The sequence below is a fragment of the Amphiura filiformis genome, chromosome 15, assembly GCF_039555335.1.
Source record: "Amphiura filiformis chromosome 15, Afil_fr2py, whole genome shotgun sequence".
In the NCBI taxonomy this organism is placed as follows: Eukaryota; Metazoa; Echinodermata; class Ophiuroidea; order Amphilepidida; family Amphiuridae; genus Amphiura; species Amphiura filiformis.
This window is the reverse complement of record NC_092642.1, coordinates 48,442,894-48,464,105: the sequence shown is the minus strand read 5'-3', so window position 1 is coordinate 48,464,105 and position 21,212 is coordinate 48,442,894. Positions and strand designations below refer to the sequence as shown.

The window sequence follows — 21,212 nt, the reverse complement described above, 5'->3', positions numbered from 1 at the left end:
TATCAAATCTTTTTCGCCTGCTTGGAGTTATTTTTACCAGTTTCTAGTTCCCTATTTCGGTCACTTTTTGGGTCCCCTGTTACAAGCGTGGGAACTTATTTCCAGTCAATGACCATAGATTATATCAAGCTCTACAGTTTGTGACTTCATAAGATGGATAATTCTTCATCAGTAGGTACTTCAACATCAGTGGCGTGCGCAAAGGGGGGCGCAGGGGGCACGTTCCCCCCACTTTTGTTGGTCATTCGGGAGAAATTGGATGGTCCCGTGGAAGGAAAAATCTCTGAGAAAATATTTATGAAAGAGTCCGTCACTTTTGACGGTACAAAAACATCAAAATTTGCCCCTCAAAATAGGATGCCTTGGCCTTTTAAAACGCTGGCGGGCCCCTGGACCCCACCCGTGAGGGGCTTTGCGGCAAGCCCCGGGGTACTCAAGTTTGGTTTTGGTAGGGACGTGCCGCTGAGATTTTGGAAGTAGACCCATAAATATACCAATTTTTCAAGAAATTTGGACCCATTGATATACCAAAAGTCAACATTTTTGGCCGAATTTACCCAAAATTGTCTTAGTTTTTACAAATTTTCCCAAAATGTTGGGAAAATTTTGAAAAAAGGACCCATTCATATACCAAAATAGGCTTTGAAAAAGGGGTCATTGATATACCAGAAGGCTGAAAATGCTACCCATGTTTGCGGCACGTCCCTGTATGGTCATTTGTATTGAGTACCCCGGGGGCAAGCCACTCACAGTGCGGGCTATGCCCGCACCTTACACTTCTAATCAGACTCTATTTGGGGGAACTGAACAACCTGGCCCCGCCACTTTCAATGTGCTGGGCATGCCACTGTTCAGCATTATGACAAAATGTATTTTACTCTTGGTTTTTGTTAAAGAAACAAAAGTCACCCTGAAACAAAACTATGATATCATATTCAATTTATATTTTGTTGGTCCATACAATATTTCATTATTAAGTGTCATTTATTTTTAAATTTTCTTATTTTGACATGATTTAGCAATTAGCATACAAACATTGCTGTTTTGAGCAGTGTATATAGCAACACTTTTTAGACAATACACTCTGGAATCAACTTTTCACAAGATTCCATCATTGGTACAAGCACTACCCTTTTAAAGGGGTTTTTATTGTGCAAGTATGGTCATGCCAGTATTAGTCATGCAGTAGAAGAATGGATAGACCTGTGCATGCATTCCTTTTTTTCTTTTCATCAAAATTAATGATGCAAATCAATACCATGAGATTGAACTCAACCAAATATATCATTATATATTGGGTTCGTTGAAATAAATCTGTAGTCTCAACTGAGATTTGTGATATATGTTTTGATAAGTTACGAGCAGATGTTAAAAATGTAAGTTAATGTAGTGTAATATAATGTAATGTAAATTAACACATTTTATAATGTTATTTAAAAGTGGATGGACTGAACTTCAGGGGGCAGACAGCAGCAGGTGTAAAAGACTGATCACTGATTGATCAGTAGCTGATTACTGATTGTTCAGTCACTGACCACTGATTGTTCAGTAGCTGATTATTGAAGCTTATTGAATGGTTATCCGATTACTGATTGGTCAGGAGCTGATTACTGAATGGTTAGCTGATTACTGATTGGTCAGCAGCTGATTACTGAATGGTTAGCTGATTACTGATTGGTCAGGAGCTGATTAATGAATGGTTAGCTAATTACTGATTGGTCAGAAGCTGATTAATGAATGGTTAGCTGATTACTGATTGGTCAGGAGCTGATTACTGAATGGTTAGCTGATTACTGATTGGTCAGAAGCTGATTAATGAATGGTTAGCTGATTACTGATTGGTCAGGAGCTGATTAATGAATGGTTAGCTGATTACTGATTGGTCAGGAGCTGATTACTGAATGGTTAGCTGATTACTGATTGGTCAGAAGCTGATTAATGAATGGTTAGCTGATTACTGATTGGTCAGGAGCTGATTAATGAATGGTTAGCTAATTACTGATTGGTCAGAAGCTGATTAATGAATGGTTAGCTGATTACTGATTGGTCAGGAGCTGATTACTGAATGGTTAGCTGATTACTGATTGGTCAGAAGCTGATTAATGAATGGTTAGCTGATTACTGATTGGTCAGGAGCTGATTAATGAATGGTTAGCTGATTACTGATTGGTCAGGAGCTGATTACTGAATGGTTAGCTGATTACTGATTGGTCAGAAGCTGATTAATGAATGGTTAGCTGATTACTAATTGGTCAGGAGCTGATTACTGAATGGTTAGCTGATTACTGAATGGTTAGCTGATTACTGATTGGTCAGGAGCTGATTACTGAATGGTTAGCTGATTACTGATTGGTCAGGAGCTGATTAATGAATGGTTAGCTGATTACTGATTGGTCAGGAGCTGATTACTGAATGGTTATCTGATTACTGATTGGTCAGGAGCTGATTACTGAATGGTTATCTGATTACTGATTGGTCAGGAGCTGATTACTGAATGGTTATCTGATTACTGATTGGTCAGAAGCTGATTACTGAATGGTTAACTGCTTACTGATTGGTCAGGAGTTGATTATTGAATGGTTAGCTGATTACAGATTGGTCAGGAGCTGATTATTGAATGGTTAGCTGATTACAGATTGGCCAGGAGCTGATTACTGAATGGTTAGCTGATTACGGATTGGTCAGGAGCTGATTATTGAATGGTTAGCTGATTACGGATTGGTCAGGAGCTGATTATTGAATGTTTAGCTGATTACAGATTGGTCAGGAGCTGATTACTGAATGGTTAACTGACTACTGATTGGTCAGGAGCTGATTACTGAATGGTTAGCTGATTACGGATTGGTCAGGAGCTGATTATTGAATGTTTAGCTAATTACTGATTGGTCAGGAGCTGATTACTGAATGGTCCGCTGATTACTGATTGGTCAGGAGCTGATTACTGAATGGTCCGCTGATTACTGATTGGTCAGGAGCTGATTATTGAATGGTTAACTGATTACTGATTAGTCAGGAGCTTATTATTGAATGGATTGGAAACTGAAACTTGCTGAATGATTAATTGTTTCAAGGGACATTTGTAACTTTGGAGTTAATCAAAATTAAAGGAAAATTAAATGAGTTGTAGATTGACTGATTAAAGGGGAATTTGCAACTTCAGAGTTGATCAGAATTAAAGTAACATTAAATGAGTTGTTTATTATTTTATACAGTGGTAATAATATGAGTCAATGATTTTTGCATAAAAGCAAAGTCAATCAAGAACTCATTTAATATTCCTTTATATCAGATTAACTCCAAACTTGCAAATGCCCCTTTAAAGAAGCTAATCAACAACTCATTTAATGTGCCTTTAATTTAGATTTAACTCTAAAGTTGCAAATGCCCCCTTTAAACAAGTCAGTCAACAACTCATTTAATGTGTTTTTGAATTAGGTTTAACTACAAAGCTACAAATGCCTCTTTAAATGGGTCATTCAGCAAGTTTGCAACCCATTCAGTAATCAGTTCCTGACCAATCAGTAATAGCTAACCATTGAGTAATCAGCTACTGAACAGTCAGTAATCAGCTAACCATTCAGTAATCAGCTACTGAATATGCGCATATTTTTTTTGGGGGCTTTGGGGGCACAAGCCCCCCGGGGTAAAAGCAGGGGGCGGCCAAAACGAAGGGGCGGCCAAAAGAATTAGTAAAGAAAAAAGGTGGAAATAATTGTGAAAAAATGGTACATCAATATGTGTTGCTTTTAGGGCACTAGCGCCTATAATCCTTTTTTTTTTCTCTCTTCACTTTTTCAAACCACCGAAAAAAACTATTTGAACAACCTTTTGGGCTGTTGAGGAAGGGCAGCAAAATTGAATTTTCTTCAGCCCTCGGGTAGGAGCGGCCATGGTACGCCACTGCTGAATGATCAGTAATCAGCTACTGGTCAATCAGTGATCAGTCTTTTACACCTGACAGGGTCACTCTAAGTGGGAAATTTTAGGCATTGTTGCATATTTTACAAAAGTATAATATTCAGAAAGGAAATGATGCAAGGAATCCAACTATCACAGAAGATTTTTGAAAATATGAACAGTTTTTGAGAAAAGCACCGAATTTGATTTTCCCATGCCATTTTTTTTTTTTTTTTTTTTCATCCACCATAACAACTTACCTTATATTTCCAAATAAATGAAAACTGCATACCAGTATTTATTTTCTAAAGACACCAAACTAGTAACACTTTAGAATTAGGACCTTGTTGCTATTTTCATACCTTAAAATATCCCAAATTTTGGTAAAAATGGAAAACAAAATCAAATATTTGGATCCCTTTTGACCCATATTTTTAAAACAAAGACAAAATTATAAAGTTTCGGAAATTTGTGAATTGCGTAATTTAATTTGTTTTGCTTTGAATTTTTTTCAGATGCTGACTTATGTAGCAGGTGTGAACCCAGCATTAGATCACACTATTTAAATATTGGTGTTAACCCAGTTTTAGATCACACTATTTAAATATTGCATACGAAAACCAACATTATTCCAGGTATAATTTCAGAAATTGTTCTAGTATTTGCGATGCTGATAATAAGTAGTGGAGAATGGTTATTCAAAAGCAAGTGCCTGTCTTTTAAATTTGGTTGAGATCCACAATTAAACGTTGAGAATAAAGAGTGGAAATTGCCTGGGAAATTGCACCCACCAAAATGGCACAAACGAACAATGCAGAAAACATGCTTAGCATTGGTCAAGTTCAAGCACGTGAACCAACTTCTTTAAGCGTAGAAATTAAGTCAAGTCAATCCGACAACTCTAAAAAAGATGCGCCATCTTTATTTAGATCGGGTAGACTCCATATTGTTCTATGCATTCTTTTCTGTGAACTGTGTGAGAGACTAACCTACTTTAGTATAGCAGGCAATTTAGTGTTATATTGTACCAGTACATTACATCTTACAAGTCAAACTGCAGCAACTATCTCACTAGTGTTCTCAGGGACTGCATATTTTGTGCCTTTGTTTGGTGGATGGTTGGCAGACTCAGTTGCTGGGAAGTTTAACACCATATATGGAAGTTTATTGATTTATGTGATCGGTGAGTTGAATGTGATAATATATCTTTTTAGCATAGAGTCAAAAAGTATGGTGTAATATTGGGAAAATAATCTTGGTATTATTTGTAACTTTGAATTCTTGTATATAAGTCCTGATTTGGTTTGCATGCATGCATGTATAAGGGTGTCAAAAGAGACCTAGAAAATAGACCCTATATGCAGGGCCTCAAACAAAAGAACATTATTTTTGCAGAAAGAAACTGGATATTTGATGCTATAACGTTCAGCATGATTTTGATACCCTTTTGGGATATCTTCCAAATTTACCACAAATTTGATACTCTTTATCATTAATAGCCCCATTTGTTTTATGCAAATGCAACTTGGACCCCCTTTCCACTAGGAGGGAAAGTCATTGCCTTACATTTGCTTAGTCACTTCCATCATGTGAACGCACTAGCGGGCTTTTCCCTCGCAGAGGGAAGGAGGTCCATGGCAGGAGTCTCAGGAATGATGATGAATTTTCCAGGCTGACAATGCCCACTGAAAGATTCGCCAACAGCCCGGTGTCCTACTATATCCATCTTCTCAATAAGTAGGTTGGCTCGCCTCTGGTTTCCATCTTTTCTTTCTCCTCAGACTCCATCCAATTTTTTTTTTTTTTTTTTTTGGTTGCTCACATTTTGATCTTTCTCATCTTGGCATGTTGTATAATCTTGTATTTATGTATATTTATATTCAGTTTTGTACTTTTGTAATACGGTACACAATTCAGCCTTTGGCTGCGGATGTATTTGTTAATAAAACCTAAACCTAAACCTTATGAATGACCAAAGTCCAAGACCATGTTTAATGGTGCAATGGGGGATTCATGGTGCCCATGGTTAAAGTATTTGTAGGTAAAATCAGCACAGAAAAGAGAAAAAATCACAAAACCCCCTGGACACTACTGTTCATCTAACAGCATTTCTGATTGGTTGATAACTTGAAATGCTCATTTCAATTGCCAATTATGACTAGGCTTTTAACTATTTATGGTCAAACTTGCATTTGCAGATGATCTTATTAATACCCTCCTTGATTGGTTCAAAATTGGACACAATATTCATTTTGGCCAATCGACAGGTAGTTCTCATGGGGTTAGATCAGTCATGTTTCTCATATATTTCTTTCTTGCATCCATTGTTTTCATCAGGTGCTACCCTGCTGCCAGTTATATCCATAGACTTCGGCTCAGGTTATAAACTCTCAGATTCTGCCAAGCAAGGCTATTACATGTTTGCCTTAATTACAATAGCCATAGGAACTGGTGGTATCAAGGCCAATGTGGGACCATTTGGAGCACAACAGCTTGATGACTTGGGAGAAACTGCTATTCAGACATTCTTCAATTGGTGAGTTTATGATGGATATGAGCTTATAATGGGGAATTTGAGTCGAAGTCTATATATGAAGAGCTTTGTTACAAAAGCCCTTACATCCACTTTTTGAGTTTTTGAGAAAAACAGTTATTTTTAATTGTGCAAGTTACTTTTTTGATTTGATTCAATTTGGGTTCGGATAAAGTGTTGATGAATAGAAACTAAAAGAATAAGTTTGGTACAATTTTCATGCCTTCCTATTTATTTTATTATTTATTTTATATCGCCCCTTTTGTGGATGCAAGGGCTTTTGCAACAAAATTAATTTACCCCTTTTCTACAAACCACCTTTGTAATCAAAATTTGATCCCATTTGTTTGCACTACTTTACATGTATATAACTTGACTGATGCTTTTAAAATCAAAAAGAAAAATTGAAATATCTCATTTACTTTTTTAATTATGAATTTTTAATTAAATCCAGCTCATTTTTGAGCATTTCCGACGCTACAGCTTTCGTTAATTACAATGATGTTTTTCAAACATAGTGACCCCAAAACAGTTCTTTTTGGCTTTTTAAAATAGTTAAAGAACATTCAAGGCTACTATTATACATCAAAAAATTGTATATTCATTTTAAGTTCAGATTTCCAGAAATTCCCAAATGGGAAATATATGATATCTCCGGAAGGGAAGGTGGTATGAAGGTCAAACAACCATCAAAATGTGTATTTTTACCCACACTTCTTATATAATGTCATGCCAATAACTCAATTTCAGCCAAAAGTGGATGTAAGGGCTTTTGAAACAGAACTCTTCATATGTGTCGGCTAGTTTGCTATATCTCTTTTTACATCTGCATCACAACTAATTTTAAGACATTCTTTATTCATTTTACAGGTTTTACTGGTTTATTAACATGGGTTCCACCGTAGCATTTTCTATCGGTGTCTATGTGCAGCAAGAATATGGCTTTGCATTAGGGTATGCCATTCCTGCTGTCTCCATGATTGCTGCAGTTATCATTCTCCTGATTGGAAAGATTTGGTACATCATAAAACCCCCAGAGGGTAAGTACTTGGGCTATTCCATTTAAAATCAGCACTACCCCTGTGGAAGATTTAGCTAAAGTCTTCCAAAGAGGGAGTATGAGTTTTGAATAGAATAAGATAATTGGGTAACTTCATTTGAAATACTCACTCCAGGTGTGAAAGATATAAGTAAAGCCATAATACAGGGGAGTATGGGTTTCAAAATGATTAACCCTGACTAGTTACATTTGACAAACATACTACCCCTGTGGAGGATATGAGTTTTCAAGGAGGTAACCTGACTTAACACCTGATTTACTGATAAAAAATAAAATAAAAAACTGCATTCCGCATTAGATTTCAAACCAAATGAGACAATTTTGTTTGCCTAATTTGTGGCAAATACTATTACTAATGGCAAGAATCAAGTTTGATTCACATGCACTTATTGTAATGATCGGCCCTCATTAACGGGTGATGCTGGGACATAGACCCCGTTTACACAGAGCCTTAAGTCGACTTTGAACTCGACTTCATTTGTGTGTAAACAGGGTTGTTAATTTGAACTCGACTTGAAGTCGACTTCAAATGACGACCAGGAGCAACATTTGTCGAATTCAAAGTCAACTTCAAACTCGACTTTTGCAGTGTAAACGAACATGTAATTAGAAATCGACTTCATGGTTATTTGAAGCATGAGCACTTGATGGCATAAAAGTTGAATTCAACAATTCGTTTTGAAGTCGACTACCGTGTAAACACCCCATTAAGAAATAATTTATGCTAATCCTTAGTCGCAATCTGAATTTGATGTTGCAGTTGAAGTCGACTTTAATTGTTAACGGGGGTCTTTAATTGTTTGCAAATAGTGATAGACACCAAAGATCGATAAGAAGCATGAATCTAAATGAGATAATCATTCTTGTAGTAGTCTGTGATAGACACCAAAGATCGATAAGAAGCATGAATCTAAATGAGATCATCATTCTTGTAGTAGTCTGTGATAGACACCAAAGATCGATAAGAAGCATGAATCTAAATGAGATAATCATTCTTGTAGTAGTCTGTGATAGACACCAAAGATCGATAAGAAGCATGAATCTAAATGAGATCATCATTCTTGTAGTAGTCTCTGATAGACACCAAAATCGATAAGAAGCATGAATCTAAATGAGATAATCATTCTTGTAGTAGTCTGTGATAGACACCAAAGATCGATAAGAAGCATGAATCTAAATGAGATAATCATTCTTGTAGTAGTCTGTGATAGACACCAAAGATTGATAAGAAGCATGAATCTAAATGAGATAATCATTCTTGTAGTAGTCTGTGATAGACTCGACTTTAATTGTTAACGGGGTCTTTAATTGTTTGCAAATAGTGATAGACACCAAAGATCGATAAGAAGCATGAATCTAAATGAGATAATCATTCTTGTAGTAGTCTGTGATAGACACCAAAGATCGATAAGAAGCATGAATCTAAATGAGATCATCATTCTTGCAGTAGTCTGTGATAGACACCAAAGATCGATAAGAAGCATGCATCTAAATGAGATAATCATTCTTGTAGTAGTCTGTGAGAGATAGACACCAAAGATCGATAAGAAGCATGAATCTAAATGAGATAATCATTCTTGTAGTAGTCTGTGATAGACACCAAAGATCGATAAGAAGCATGAATCTAAATGAGATAATCATTCTTGTAGTAGTCTGTGATAGACACCAAAGATCGATAAGAAGCATGAATCTAAATGAGATAATCATTCTTGTAGTAGTCTGTGACAGACACCAAAGATCGATAAGAAGCATGAATCTAAATGAGATCATCATTCTTGTAGTAGTCTCTGATAGACACCAAAATCGATAAGAAGCATGAATCTAAATGAGATAATCATTCTTGTAGTAGTCTGTGATAGACACCAAAGATCGATAAGAAGCATGAATCTAAATGAGATAATCATTCTTGTAGTAGTCTGTGATAGACACCAAAGATTGATAAGAAGCATGAATCTAAATGAGATAATCATTCTTGTAGTAGTCTGTGATAGAAGTCGACTTTAATTGTTAACGGGGGTCTTTAATTGTTTGCAAATAGTGATAGACACCAAAGATCGATAAGAAGCATGAATCTAAATGAGATAATCATTCTTGTAGTAGTCTGTGATAGACACCAAAGATCGATAAGAAGCATGAATCTAAATGAGATCATCATTCTTGCAGTAGTCTGTGATAGACACCAAAGATCGATAAGAAGCATGCATCTAAATGAGATAATCATTCTTGTAGTAGTCTGTGATAGACACCAAAGATCGATAAGAAGCATGAATCTAAATGAGATAATCATTCTTGTAGTAGTCTGTGATAGACACCAAAGATCGATAAGAAGCATGAATCTAAATGAGATAATCATTCTTGTAGTAGTCTGTGATAGACACCAAAGATCGATAAGAAGCATGAATCTAAATGAGATAATCATTCTTGTAGTAGTCTGTGACAGACACCAAAGATCGATAAGAAGCATGAATCTAAATGAGATCATCATTCTTGTAGTAGTCTGTGATAGACACCAAAGATCGATAAGAAGCATGAATCTAAATGAGATAATCATTCTTGTAGTAGTCTGTGATAGACACCAAAGATCGATAAGAAGCATGAATCTAAATGAGATCATCATTCTTGTAGTAGTCTGTGATAGACACTAAAATCGATAAGAAGCATGAATCTAAATGAGATAATCATTCTTGTAGTAGTCTGTGATAGACACCAAAGATCGATAAGAAGCATGAATCTAAATGAGATAATCATTCTTGTAGTAGTCTGTGATAGACACCAAAGATCGATAAGAAGCATGAATCTAAATGAGATCATCATTCTTGTAGTAGTCTGTGATAGACACCAAAGATCGATAAGAAGCATGAATCTAAATGAGATCATCATTCTTGTAGTAGTCTGTGATAGACACCAAAGATTGATAAGAAGCATGAATCTAAATGAGATAATCATTCTTGTAGTAGTCTGTGATAGACACCATAGATCGATAAGAAGCATGAATCTAAATGAGATAATCATTCTTGTAGTAGTCTGTGATAGACACCAAAGATCGATAAGAAGCATGAATCTAAATGAGATCATCATTCTTGTAGTAGTCTGTGATAGACACTAAAATCGATAAGAAGCATGAATCTAAATGAGATAATCATTCTTGTAGTAGTCTGTGATAGACACCAAAGATCGATAAGAAGCATGAATCTAAATGAGATAATCATTCTTGTAGTAGTCTGTGATAGACACCAAAGATCGATAAGAAGCATGAATCTAAATGAGATCATCATTCTTGTAGTAGTCTGTGATAGACACCAAAGATCGATAAGAAGCATGAATCTAAATGAGATCATCATTCTTGTAGTAGTCTGTGATAGACACCAAAGATTGATAAGAAGCATGAATCTAAATGAGATAATCATTCTTGTAGTAGTCTGTGATAGACACCATAGATCGATAAGAAGCATGAATCTAAATGAGATAATCATTCTTGTAGTAGTCTGTGATAGACACCAAAGATCGATAAGAAGCATGAATCTAAATGAGATCATCATTCTTGTAGTAGTCTGTGATAGACACCAAAGATCGATAAGAAGCATGAATCTAAATGAGATAATCATTCTTGTAGTAGTCTGTGATAGACACCAAAGATCGATAAGAAGCATGAATCTAAATGAGATAATCATTCTTGTAGTAGTCTGTGATAGACACCAAAGATCGATAAGAAGCATGAATCTAAATGAGATAATCATTCTTGTAGTAGTCTGTGATAGACACCAAAGATCGATAAGAAGCATGAATCTAAATGAGATAATCATTCTTGTAGTAGTCTGTGATAGACACCAAAGATCGATAAGAAGCATGAATCTAAATGAGATCATCATTCTTGGCAAATATTTGTTTTCGTGTAGTTCTTTTAAGTATTTATTTGTTTTTCTTTGTCCATTTCAGGGAGCCCTCTGACAACTATGAGCAAAGTCGTAATAACAAGTGCGTCCCAGTGTCGTCATCCCCATATAGATGCACCCGAGATGAATAGCTGTTTAGATCGTGTCAAAGAAAGCTACGGAGGAAAATTCCCTGACAAAACGGTAGAAGAAGTGAAATCATTAGGAAGAATTATGCCAATATTTGCCACAATTGTGTTTTATTGGACTATCTACTTTCAGGTAAAACTTTAAAAATGTAGAGTCCACCATTTTACATAAAACCATGGCCCCCATTTTAACCACAGAGAGGCTGATGGTAAAAATGATAAATGGCAATCAACTAAGGAACTGTCTAGAATTTATGTATGAGTGGTATAATACACCGTTTGATGGCATACAGGGTGTGGGATGCATGAGGGGGGGTAGTTCATTGGTAGATCACCAGCACGGTCATCTTCGGAGTCTAATTTCACCCTTAAGATGAGCACTCCTGGAAAATTGGAGAATTGGAAAGATCACCTTGTTGCAGTGTAACTAATTAACAAACAAACAAAATCAGCTTGTTACACTAGCAAGTGCCACACCGTTGCAACGGTCCACCCGGGCTGATGTAAGGCAGCAGGCAGGACTAGTGTATAGCTATGAAAAGTGTCGTTGAGGAATAGTCGTTGGTAAAACATCAACATTGTCACCATCGAAGCCCGTTTTCACTGGGGTCTCTGGATTTGGGACCAGACTTTGGCGGGATAACGCAGTTTATAAGCTCAACCTCCCCCATTCCCCCAGTGCATATCGATGGTGTTGGTATAAACTCTATCTGTCGGAATACCTTTGTATTTATGCATAGCCAGATGATGTAGCTGGCTCTCAGAGCTGTTTTGGAGGCAGTGTCTAGGATTGGTTTTCTTTTCCCCTTTGGGACTCCTAAGGCAGCTAAACACTTGGTTAGTGATGTGTTATAGAAGCCTCTACTTCCCACTTCTACTGGGAAGTAAAACACAGACATTTGTTCAGACATTTCAGATACTGTGTCATGGCAATTTCAATTTACTCTGAACCGGGGTAGTTGGTAATCATGGAGTTGTTAGAGTATTTCGTGATCCTAGCATCCTCTTTTTATAGCATTTTTCAGTAGATATCCACACAAAAAACTTATTCCCAAAATTTCAGTTGATTCCGATTTTGCGTTTGCAAGTTAAGCATGATTATGTGTATTACACGGCTCCATAGACAATATGTTGTAATTTTGGTATACCAGAACGAAATTCAAATTTCATATCATCTTTGCTAAACGAATTAATCTGCAAGATTAATGTACATAAACATTATGTAGCCAGAGGTTTCGAGTGATATAAAAATCTCAACTTTTTTTGAGAAAAGTGGGGGATGATGCTGTGGATCACAAAATGCCCTTTTAAATCATAGAAGTACAATTTCAAAAGATTGCATCTCCGAAAAATATATTTAGGAGAATTAAATCAGGACTGACAGAATGAAAATCAATTTTCAATCAGCCCTTTTTGGCTTTTTAGATTGTCTCAATCTTCTCAATGATGGTCTTTTCCCCACTCACTTGGTATGACCAGACTGGTTTTAACCCCATGAGAACTACCTGCCAATTGGCCAAAAAGAAGTTTTCATGATCAATTGGTCCAATCAGCAACATTGTCAGAATAATTTCACCACACAAAAAAATTGGGGTGAATTATTTGCATAGCTCCATTCTGATTGGTGATTAAAGTGAAGATATCATGTAATTGACCAATAAGAGGCAATGTTAGATCGGCATGTAGTGTTCAGGGGGTTAATACATCCCATGGAGGATACCAAAAAATGTCTAGCTGCGCTGCAATTAGTCAGTAGATAATAATAATTAATGACACTGAATACGAACAATATGATAATTAATGAAAATAAATACGAACAATTATATAATTCTAACAATTGAATACCTGAGTGGAAGAAGGGCCCAACTCCATCAAAACTGTTTTTGAGATATTAAGGAAAAACTTATTATTTGGAAAAGTTTTATAGACAGAATGTTTTCATCTTCATGGAACCTTTAATACATGAACATACAATATTACATACATTCAAAATCAAATATGTTTCCATGGCAATGGTACAGGTCTTAATACGAGCTGGAGTTGGGCCCTTCCACTAATATACTGCAAGTGCCAGTTCTGTAAGCAGATGTGTTATAAATAGTTACAGAAATTTGGAAATTATCCATTAATTGCACAAGTAGAAGCATGTAAGCAAGAAAGTGTATTGTAGTGAGAAGTCGATTTCATTGATGAACAAAATTCCTCTTTAACCCAATATTTGTGGAAGAAGGGCCCAACTCCATGGTGTTGGGCCTTTCTTCCATGAAAACCTTGATTTAGTATAATTATGTGGAAGACTATTTAGAGAGTGGATTTTGGCTCATCTTGCACACACAAGGAAAAACAGTCTGCTGGCAATATTAAAAATGCTGGGTCTAACTCATTTTTGTAAAAAAATTGGAGTTGGGCCCCTTCGTCCACTTAGGTATTCAATTCTAAAGCTAACTCTTCATTTTGATCACAGATGAGCACAACATTCTATTTACAAGGAGAGCGTATGAGGTTAAGCTATGACAATTTTTCCATTCCAGTGGCATCCCTAAACCTCTTTGATTCCATCGGGATTTTGGTCTTAGTTCCAATTGTGGATATATTGATTTATCCATTGTTTGCATTCTGTGGAATGCCGCTTAGTAAACTTCAACGAATTGGTAAGTCATGACATTCAAGATGATGATGACGTACCTTAATGGTTTGAATCTGGCTCAGTGCCCTGTCGATTTCTTACTATAAAGCAAGCTGAGCATATTGTTTGGTGTATCACGTACCTTATGTGATATATGTGATGCGATCAAGCAAAATCAGTCAGAACTTGGAAATATTGATTTTGAGATATAGCCAAACAAAGATAATATTTTTTTTTCCTTTTGTTTCCTGTTGTTTTGAAAACTCTTTAATTGCTCATATCTTTGGAACTGGTTGTTCAATTTCATAAAATAGGGTTTCTGCAAAATACAGCTTTGTAAATGCTTTTTACTATCCTACAAGAAACTGAAAATTTAATATGTTTGAGTTCTGACTGATTTTGCTTGATCGCATTACATATGTTGATGTATATTTAATGAAATAGCAGAAATTAGTGAACATGCAGATTATTTAGCAAATAAATTTAATTTGAAGTTAATACTTCTATGCAATTTGCATGTGATGCGTATAGTGCCAATTCATGAAGCACTTATGCACAGACCTTTGTTCCAAATCCAAAGGTTTTATTTAGAGATTGATCAAGAACACCCATCCACTTCTGTTCGTAACCTTGGGGTTGGTTTTGATCGTCAAATGTGTATGTCTGCTCACATCACCCAACTTTGTAAATCAGTCAATGGGCTCATTAGAAACATCAACAGAATTCGTCCATATTTGGATTTCAATACTTGTCACAATACTGTCAGAACCCTCATTCTCTCACGCCTTGATTACTGTAACATTTTGCTCAATGGAATAACACAGAAAGATCTCTCCAGACTACAGAAATTACAGAACAAATGTGCCAAGCTGATATATCGTAAGCCCAAGTCTGATCATGTAAGCCCACTCTTAAGAGATCTTCATTGTCTACCAGTTCATGAGAGAATCAAGTTCAAGACACTCACGCTTGTGTACAAGTCCCTGAATGGCCTCTCTCCTCAGTACATTTCCAACTGTCTCACGATCAAGAGCTCCATACATACTATGAGTACTAGGTCCAGTGAGAGTGTTAATTTGTCATTCCCACTTGCGAGGAAATGTGCTGGGATAGAGCTTTTTCAGTTACTGCCCCAAGGTTTTGGAATGGCTTACCATCTACAATCAAGAATGCCATCAGCCCAGCTGGACTCATTTAAGTCATTGATCAAAACTCACTTATTTCCGTAATTTTTGCTGCCATTGCTTTTTGTATTTTTGAATTTTTTGGTTTTCTTTTCTCTTGCGCCTTGAATCCCTAGGCAAAGGCGCATATATAAATACTTGTTGTTATGTTATGTTATATGTATGTATACATGTAATTGAAGTTTGATTTTGTTCCATCTTTCAGGTGTAGGTATGATATTGGCCACCATGTCCATCATTTTAGCAGCAGTAATAGAAATAGCTAGGAAGAACATCATGCAAGAAGGAGGGTGGATGATACAGGAGCTAGCAGGAGAGAAATTCAATGCCTCAACTCTCTCCGTTTTTGCTCAGACTCCACAGTATTTAGTTGTTGGTGCTAGTGAAGTATTTACTGTTATAACTGGTGAGTATGACAATGATTAACCCCCTGAGCACTACCTGCCAATCTAACATTGCCTCTGATTGGTCAATTACATGATATCTTCACTTTAATTACCAATCAGAATGGAGCTTTGCAAATAATTCATCCCAATTTTTTTATATTCTAACAATGTTGCTGATTGGTCCTATTGATAATGAAAACTTCTTTTTGGCCAATCGGCATGTAGTTCTTATGGGGTTAACTATGGTCATTTTCACATTTACACCCACTCACTGTTGGAACAGATTTACCAATCTTAATTTAAAAGTCACATGCATGCCCATCATCAAATTGCTGTCAGCTAGTTGAACTCAGGACACGTACCTTGACACAAATCACTATCACTAGCAATCTGGCAGATTACCCTACTTTTTCCTTTTGCCGTTTGTACTGTGAAGTGGCATGGGGAGATGTAACATCATTTCTTAGGCTAGGTGGGAGACTTCAGACATGGTGATACCCAGTTGTGTTACACTCTTCTGAAAACCATCGTCTTATCTTCTTCTGGGTCTCTTTCTTGGTTTGGTGGCTGAAATCTGCTGTGATATGATTTTTGTGGCTGGCTGAATTAGATCCATTCTCAGGATGTGTCCAAATCATTTTATCTCCCCTTACCATAAATGAAGGCCTTCAAATAGCTTTTTGAAAGCCTTCACTGAACAGGTAATTTAGCCTTCATATAGTAGCTGTTATTTAGCATGTACTAAGCCTTCAAAATCAAAATGACTAATTATGTAGATTAGGTACAGCTAGTGACAGCCTTCACTAGCTGTTCAATAACAGCCATCACTAGCTGTTCAATAACAGCCATCACTAGCTGTTCAATAACAGCCATCACTAGCTGTTCAGTAACAGCCTTCATTAGCTGTTCCATTATTATAACATTCATTTAGCATGTACTAAGCCTGCAAAATGACGAATTAAACCACGCAGATGGCGCAGGCGCATCGTTGTTAGATAAATGGTGATGAACAACGGTGAAACATGATTGAATCCTAAATGTATACTTACATAGTATTAGGTACAAAGTTTAACTCCAGTGTTTACTTTCTGCTCCAGGTATAGAATTTGCCTACTCTCAATCACCAGCAAACATGCAAGGAATCATGATGGGAATCTTCTTATTAACCACTGGAATAGGTGGTTATATAGGATCTCTACTGGTTATAATTGTCAATGCCGCAACTAGTGCTCTTGGTATGTATGATACATTCATTGGATTAGGGGGTTATATAGGCTCTCTACTGGTTATAATTGTCAATGCTGTAACTAGAGCTCTTGGTATGCATGATACATTCATTGGATTAGGGGGTTATATAGGCTCTCTACTGGTTATAATTGTCAATGCCGCAACTAGAGCTCTTGGTATGTATGATACATTCATTGGATTAGGGGGTTATGTAGGCTCTCTACTGGTTATAATTGTCAATGATGTAACTAGTGCTCTTGGTATGTATGATACATTCATTGGATTAGGGGGTTATATAGGCTCTCTACTGGTTATAATTGTCAATGCTGTAACTAGTGCTCTTGGTATGTATGATACATTCATTGGATTAGGGGGTTATATAGGCTCTCTACTGGTTATAATTGTCAATGCTGTAACTAGTGCTCTTGGTATGTATGATACATTCATTGGATTAGGGGGTTATATAGGCTCTCTACTGGTTATAATTGTCAATGCTGTAACTAGAGCTCTTGGTATGTATGATACATTCATTGGAATAGGTGGTTATATAGGCTCTCTACTGGTTAGAATTGTCAATGCTGTAACTAGAGCTCTTGGTATGTATGATACATTCATTGGATTAGGGGTTATATAGGCTCTCTACTGGTTAGAATTGTCAATGCTGTAACTAGAGCTCTTGGTATGTATGATACATTCATTGGATTAGGGGGTTATATAATTGTCAATGCTGTAACTAGAGCTCTTGGTATGTATGATACATTCATTGGATTAGGGGGTTATATAGGCTCTCTACTGGTTATAATTGTCAATGCTGTAACTAGAGCTCTTGGTATGTATGATACATTCATTGGATTAGGGGGTTATATAATTGTCAATGCTGTAACTAGAGCTCTTGGTATGTATGATACATTCATTGGATTAGAGGGTTATGTAGGCTCTCTACTGGTTATAATTGTCAATGCTGTAACTAGAGCTCTTGGTATGTATGATACATTCATTGGATTAGAGGGTTATGTAGGCTCTCTACTGGTTATAATTGTCAATGCTGTAACTAGAGCTCTTGGTATGTATGATACATTCATTGGATTAGGGGGTTATGTAGGCTCTCTACTGGTTATAATTGTCAATGCCGCAACTAGAGCTCTTGGTATGTATGATACATTCATTGGATTAGGGGGTTATATAGGCTCTCTACTGGTTAGAATTGTCAATGCTGTAACTAGAGCTCTTGGTATGTATGATACATTCATTGGATTAGGGGGTTATATAATTGTCAATGCTGTAACTAGAGCTCTTGGTATGTATGATACATTCATTGGATTAGAGGGTTATGTAGGCTCTCTACTGGTTATAATTGTCAATGCTGTAACTAGAGCTCTTGGTATGTATGATACATTCATTGGATTAGAGGGTTATGTAGGCTCTCTACTGGTTATAATTGTCAATGCTGTAACTAGAGCTCTTGGTATGTATGATACATTCATTGGATTAGGGGGTTATGTAGGCTCTCTACTGGTTATAATTGTCAATGCCGCAACTAGAGCTCTTGGTATGTATGATACATTCATTGGATTAGGGGGTTATATAGGCTCTCTACTAGTTATAATTGTCAATGCCGCAACTAGAGCTCTTGGTATGTATGATACATTCATTGGATTAGGGGGTTATATAGGCTCTCTACTGGTTATAATTGTGAATGCTGTAACTAGAGCTCTTGGTATGTATGATACATTCATTGGATTAGGGGGTTATAATTATAGGCTCTCTACTGGTTATAATTGTCAATGCTGTAACTAGTGCTCTTGGTATGTATGATACATTCATTGGATTAGGGGGTTATATAGGCCCTCTACTGGTTATAATTGTCAATGCTGCAACTAGAGCTCTTGGTATGTATGATACATTCATTGGATTAGGGGGTTATGTAGGCTCTCTACTGGTTATAATTGTCAATGCTGCAACTAGAGCTCTTGGTATGTATGATACATTCATTGGATTAGGGGGTTATATAGGCTCTCTACTGGTTATAATTGTCAATGCTAGAACTAGTGGTCTTGGTATGTATGATACATTCATTGGATTAGTGGGTTATGTAGGCTCTCTACTGATATATAGATTGTCAATGCTGTTACTAGAGCTCTTGGTATGTATGATACATTCATTGGATTAGGGGGTTATATAGGCTCTCTACTGGTTATAATTGTCAATGCTAGAACTAGTGGTCTTGGTATGTATGATACATTCATTGGATTAGGGGGTTATGTAGGCTCTCTACTGGTTATATAGATTGTCAATGCTGTTACTAGAGCTCTTGGTATGTATGATACATTCATTGGATTAGGGGGTTATATAGGCTCTCTACTGGTTATAATTGTCAATGCTAGAACTAGTGGTCTTGGTATGTATGATACATTCATTGGATTAGGGGGTTATATAGGCTCTCTACTGGTTAAAAAGTAATAGTAAAAAATAATACTTTTTGATTTATTGTATCTTCATTATTTGTTATTGCACTCTGGATATTTCTTACCTGTGTTTGGTATTTGGTTTTTTTTCCATTTCAGGTGCTGAATGGTTTCCAGATGAGATCAATGATGGTTACTTGGAATATTACTTCTTTCTCCTAGCTGGGCTAATGCTTGTAAATTTTGGTATTTTTCTTATAATTGCTAAAAAGTACAAATATGTAAATGTAAAGCAGGACTCTACAGATGAGAGCAGTAGCGTAGCGTCATAGGGGCACCAGGGGTGTTGGGGTGGTTGAGGGAGCATGTGCCCCCCATCAATCTGAAATTTAAAAAATTCCCATAGGAAAATTGCCGAAAAATGGCTTGTGCCCCCCCCCAAATCATACCTGGTGGCCCCCAATCATGGTCGTTGCCCCCCCCCAATGTGATGACCCACGCTACGCCACTGGATGAGAGGCAGAGATTGGCAGGTAAGAAAGGGAGATGACACCATTGTTGTCTGAAGACCATTTCAACAGCTAATTGGTAATCTTTAGAAAGAAGATAAAGATATGCAGTAAACATAAACACCACATTCAATTATACACAGGCGACAGCATGTTCGATGAGCACATGGTGTGGTATAGTCCCCAGCAGGGATTACTCACTCCAATCATGTACAGCATTGCTCTTATTTGAGACAGTGTACTGAATGCACTATCCCACTACATGGTTGCTTTTATGCGTTGAAATCTGGTTTTGGAAATATATTTTGACTACACCAGGCACAAAAAGAAACTCGTCAGTTATATTCATCCTTGCTGTTCAATAACTTGATAATTGTGGATTATTCTGAAATATATATTTTGTTAATTGGACTTTTCTTTCTCATTTGACACCCTGTTCGTGAACATTGAGCAAGAATTGACCAAGATATGCGCCTCCAAACTCTCAAACCCCAAAATGAAAAGTTGCAATTTTAACGATTCAATTGTGCCTGTTTGTTACACTGTGTGCTTTATTGATTGGCCCGTGGTGCTTGTGTGCAATACAACGATGCGTTCCCATTGAAAATCGTTGAAAATGCAACTTTTGATTTTGGGGTTTGAGGCTTTGGAGGCGCATATCTTGGTCAATTCTTGTTTGTTTTTCACGAACAGGTGTCAAATGAGAAATCAAAGTCTAATTAACAAAATGTATATTTCAGAATAATCCAAAATTATCAAGTTATTGAACAGCAAGGATGAATATAACTGACGAGTTTCTTTTTGTGCCTGGTGTATTATGCATGGTGGGTGCACATGTTTTTGTAAGATTCCTCCTGGAAAGTTCTATTTGAATCTGAAATCAGCATTGTCTTTTAAAATAAGTTTGTGTTGTTGATTCAACTGCAAGTATTGTTGTACATGTATTATATTAAAACTGTTCAGAAGGCCTGAAAAGGTTTGTTTTGTCCTTAAAGCCTTATCAGGCACGTATACAGAACTTCACTAACAGGGCGTGGGGCAGGAAATTCTTGGTGAACTATGAAAGGATAATGAAACGTGTAAATATAACACATTGAAGCTTAATGGTCAAATATGCTTTAAATTGGAACAAATTTGTGCGAAGCGCACCTAAATTTGCTTTTCTAAAAGATGAAATGGTCAAATATGAGATTAATTTCATCAAAACCACATGCACACAGGCGTTTCTCTTCTCTTACTTGTTTCTCTTCTCTGTTTCTCCAATTTCTCTTCTTTTTTTCTTTTTTTGTTACCTGGGTACGAGCGCCTGTTTATAAAGGGCTGTTTACGCTACTGTATATATATTGCCCCAACCAAAATTAAAA

The 21,212-nt window shown here is 36.6% G+C and overlaps 1 protein-coding gene across 1 annotated transcript; it reads left to right on the top strand.

Annotated features, from left to right (window-relative positions):
* The first annotated feature begins 1,297 nt into the window (after nucleotides 1–1,297).
* On the top strand, nucleotides 1,298–19,709 carry LOC140171757 (solute carrier family 15 member 4-like). The gene is made up of 9 exons (XM_072195077.1): nucleotides 1,298–1,376; nucleotides 4,413–5,080; nucleotides 6,235–6,433; nucleotides 7,301–7,470; nucleotides 11,427–11,644; nucleotides 13,976–14,162; nucleotides 15,527–15,727; nucleotides 16,805–16,942; nucleotides 19,499–19,709. Exons 2-9 carry the CDS (start codon nucleotides 4,693–4,695, stop codon nucleotides 19,669–19,671), a joined length of 1,674 nt encoding a protein of 557 aa, XP_072051178.1. The 5' UTR covers nucleotides 1,298–1,376; nucleotides 4,413–4,692; the 3' UTR covers nucleotides 19,672–19,709.
* The last annotated feature ends 1,503 nt before the right edge of the window (nucleotides 19,710–21,212 follow it).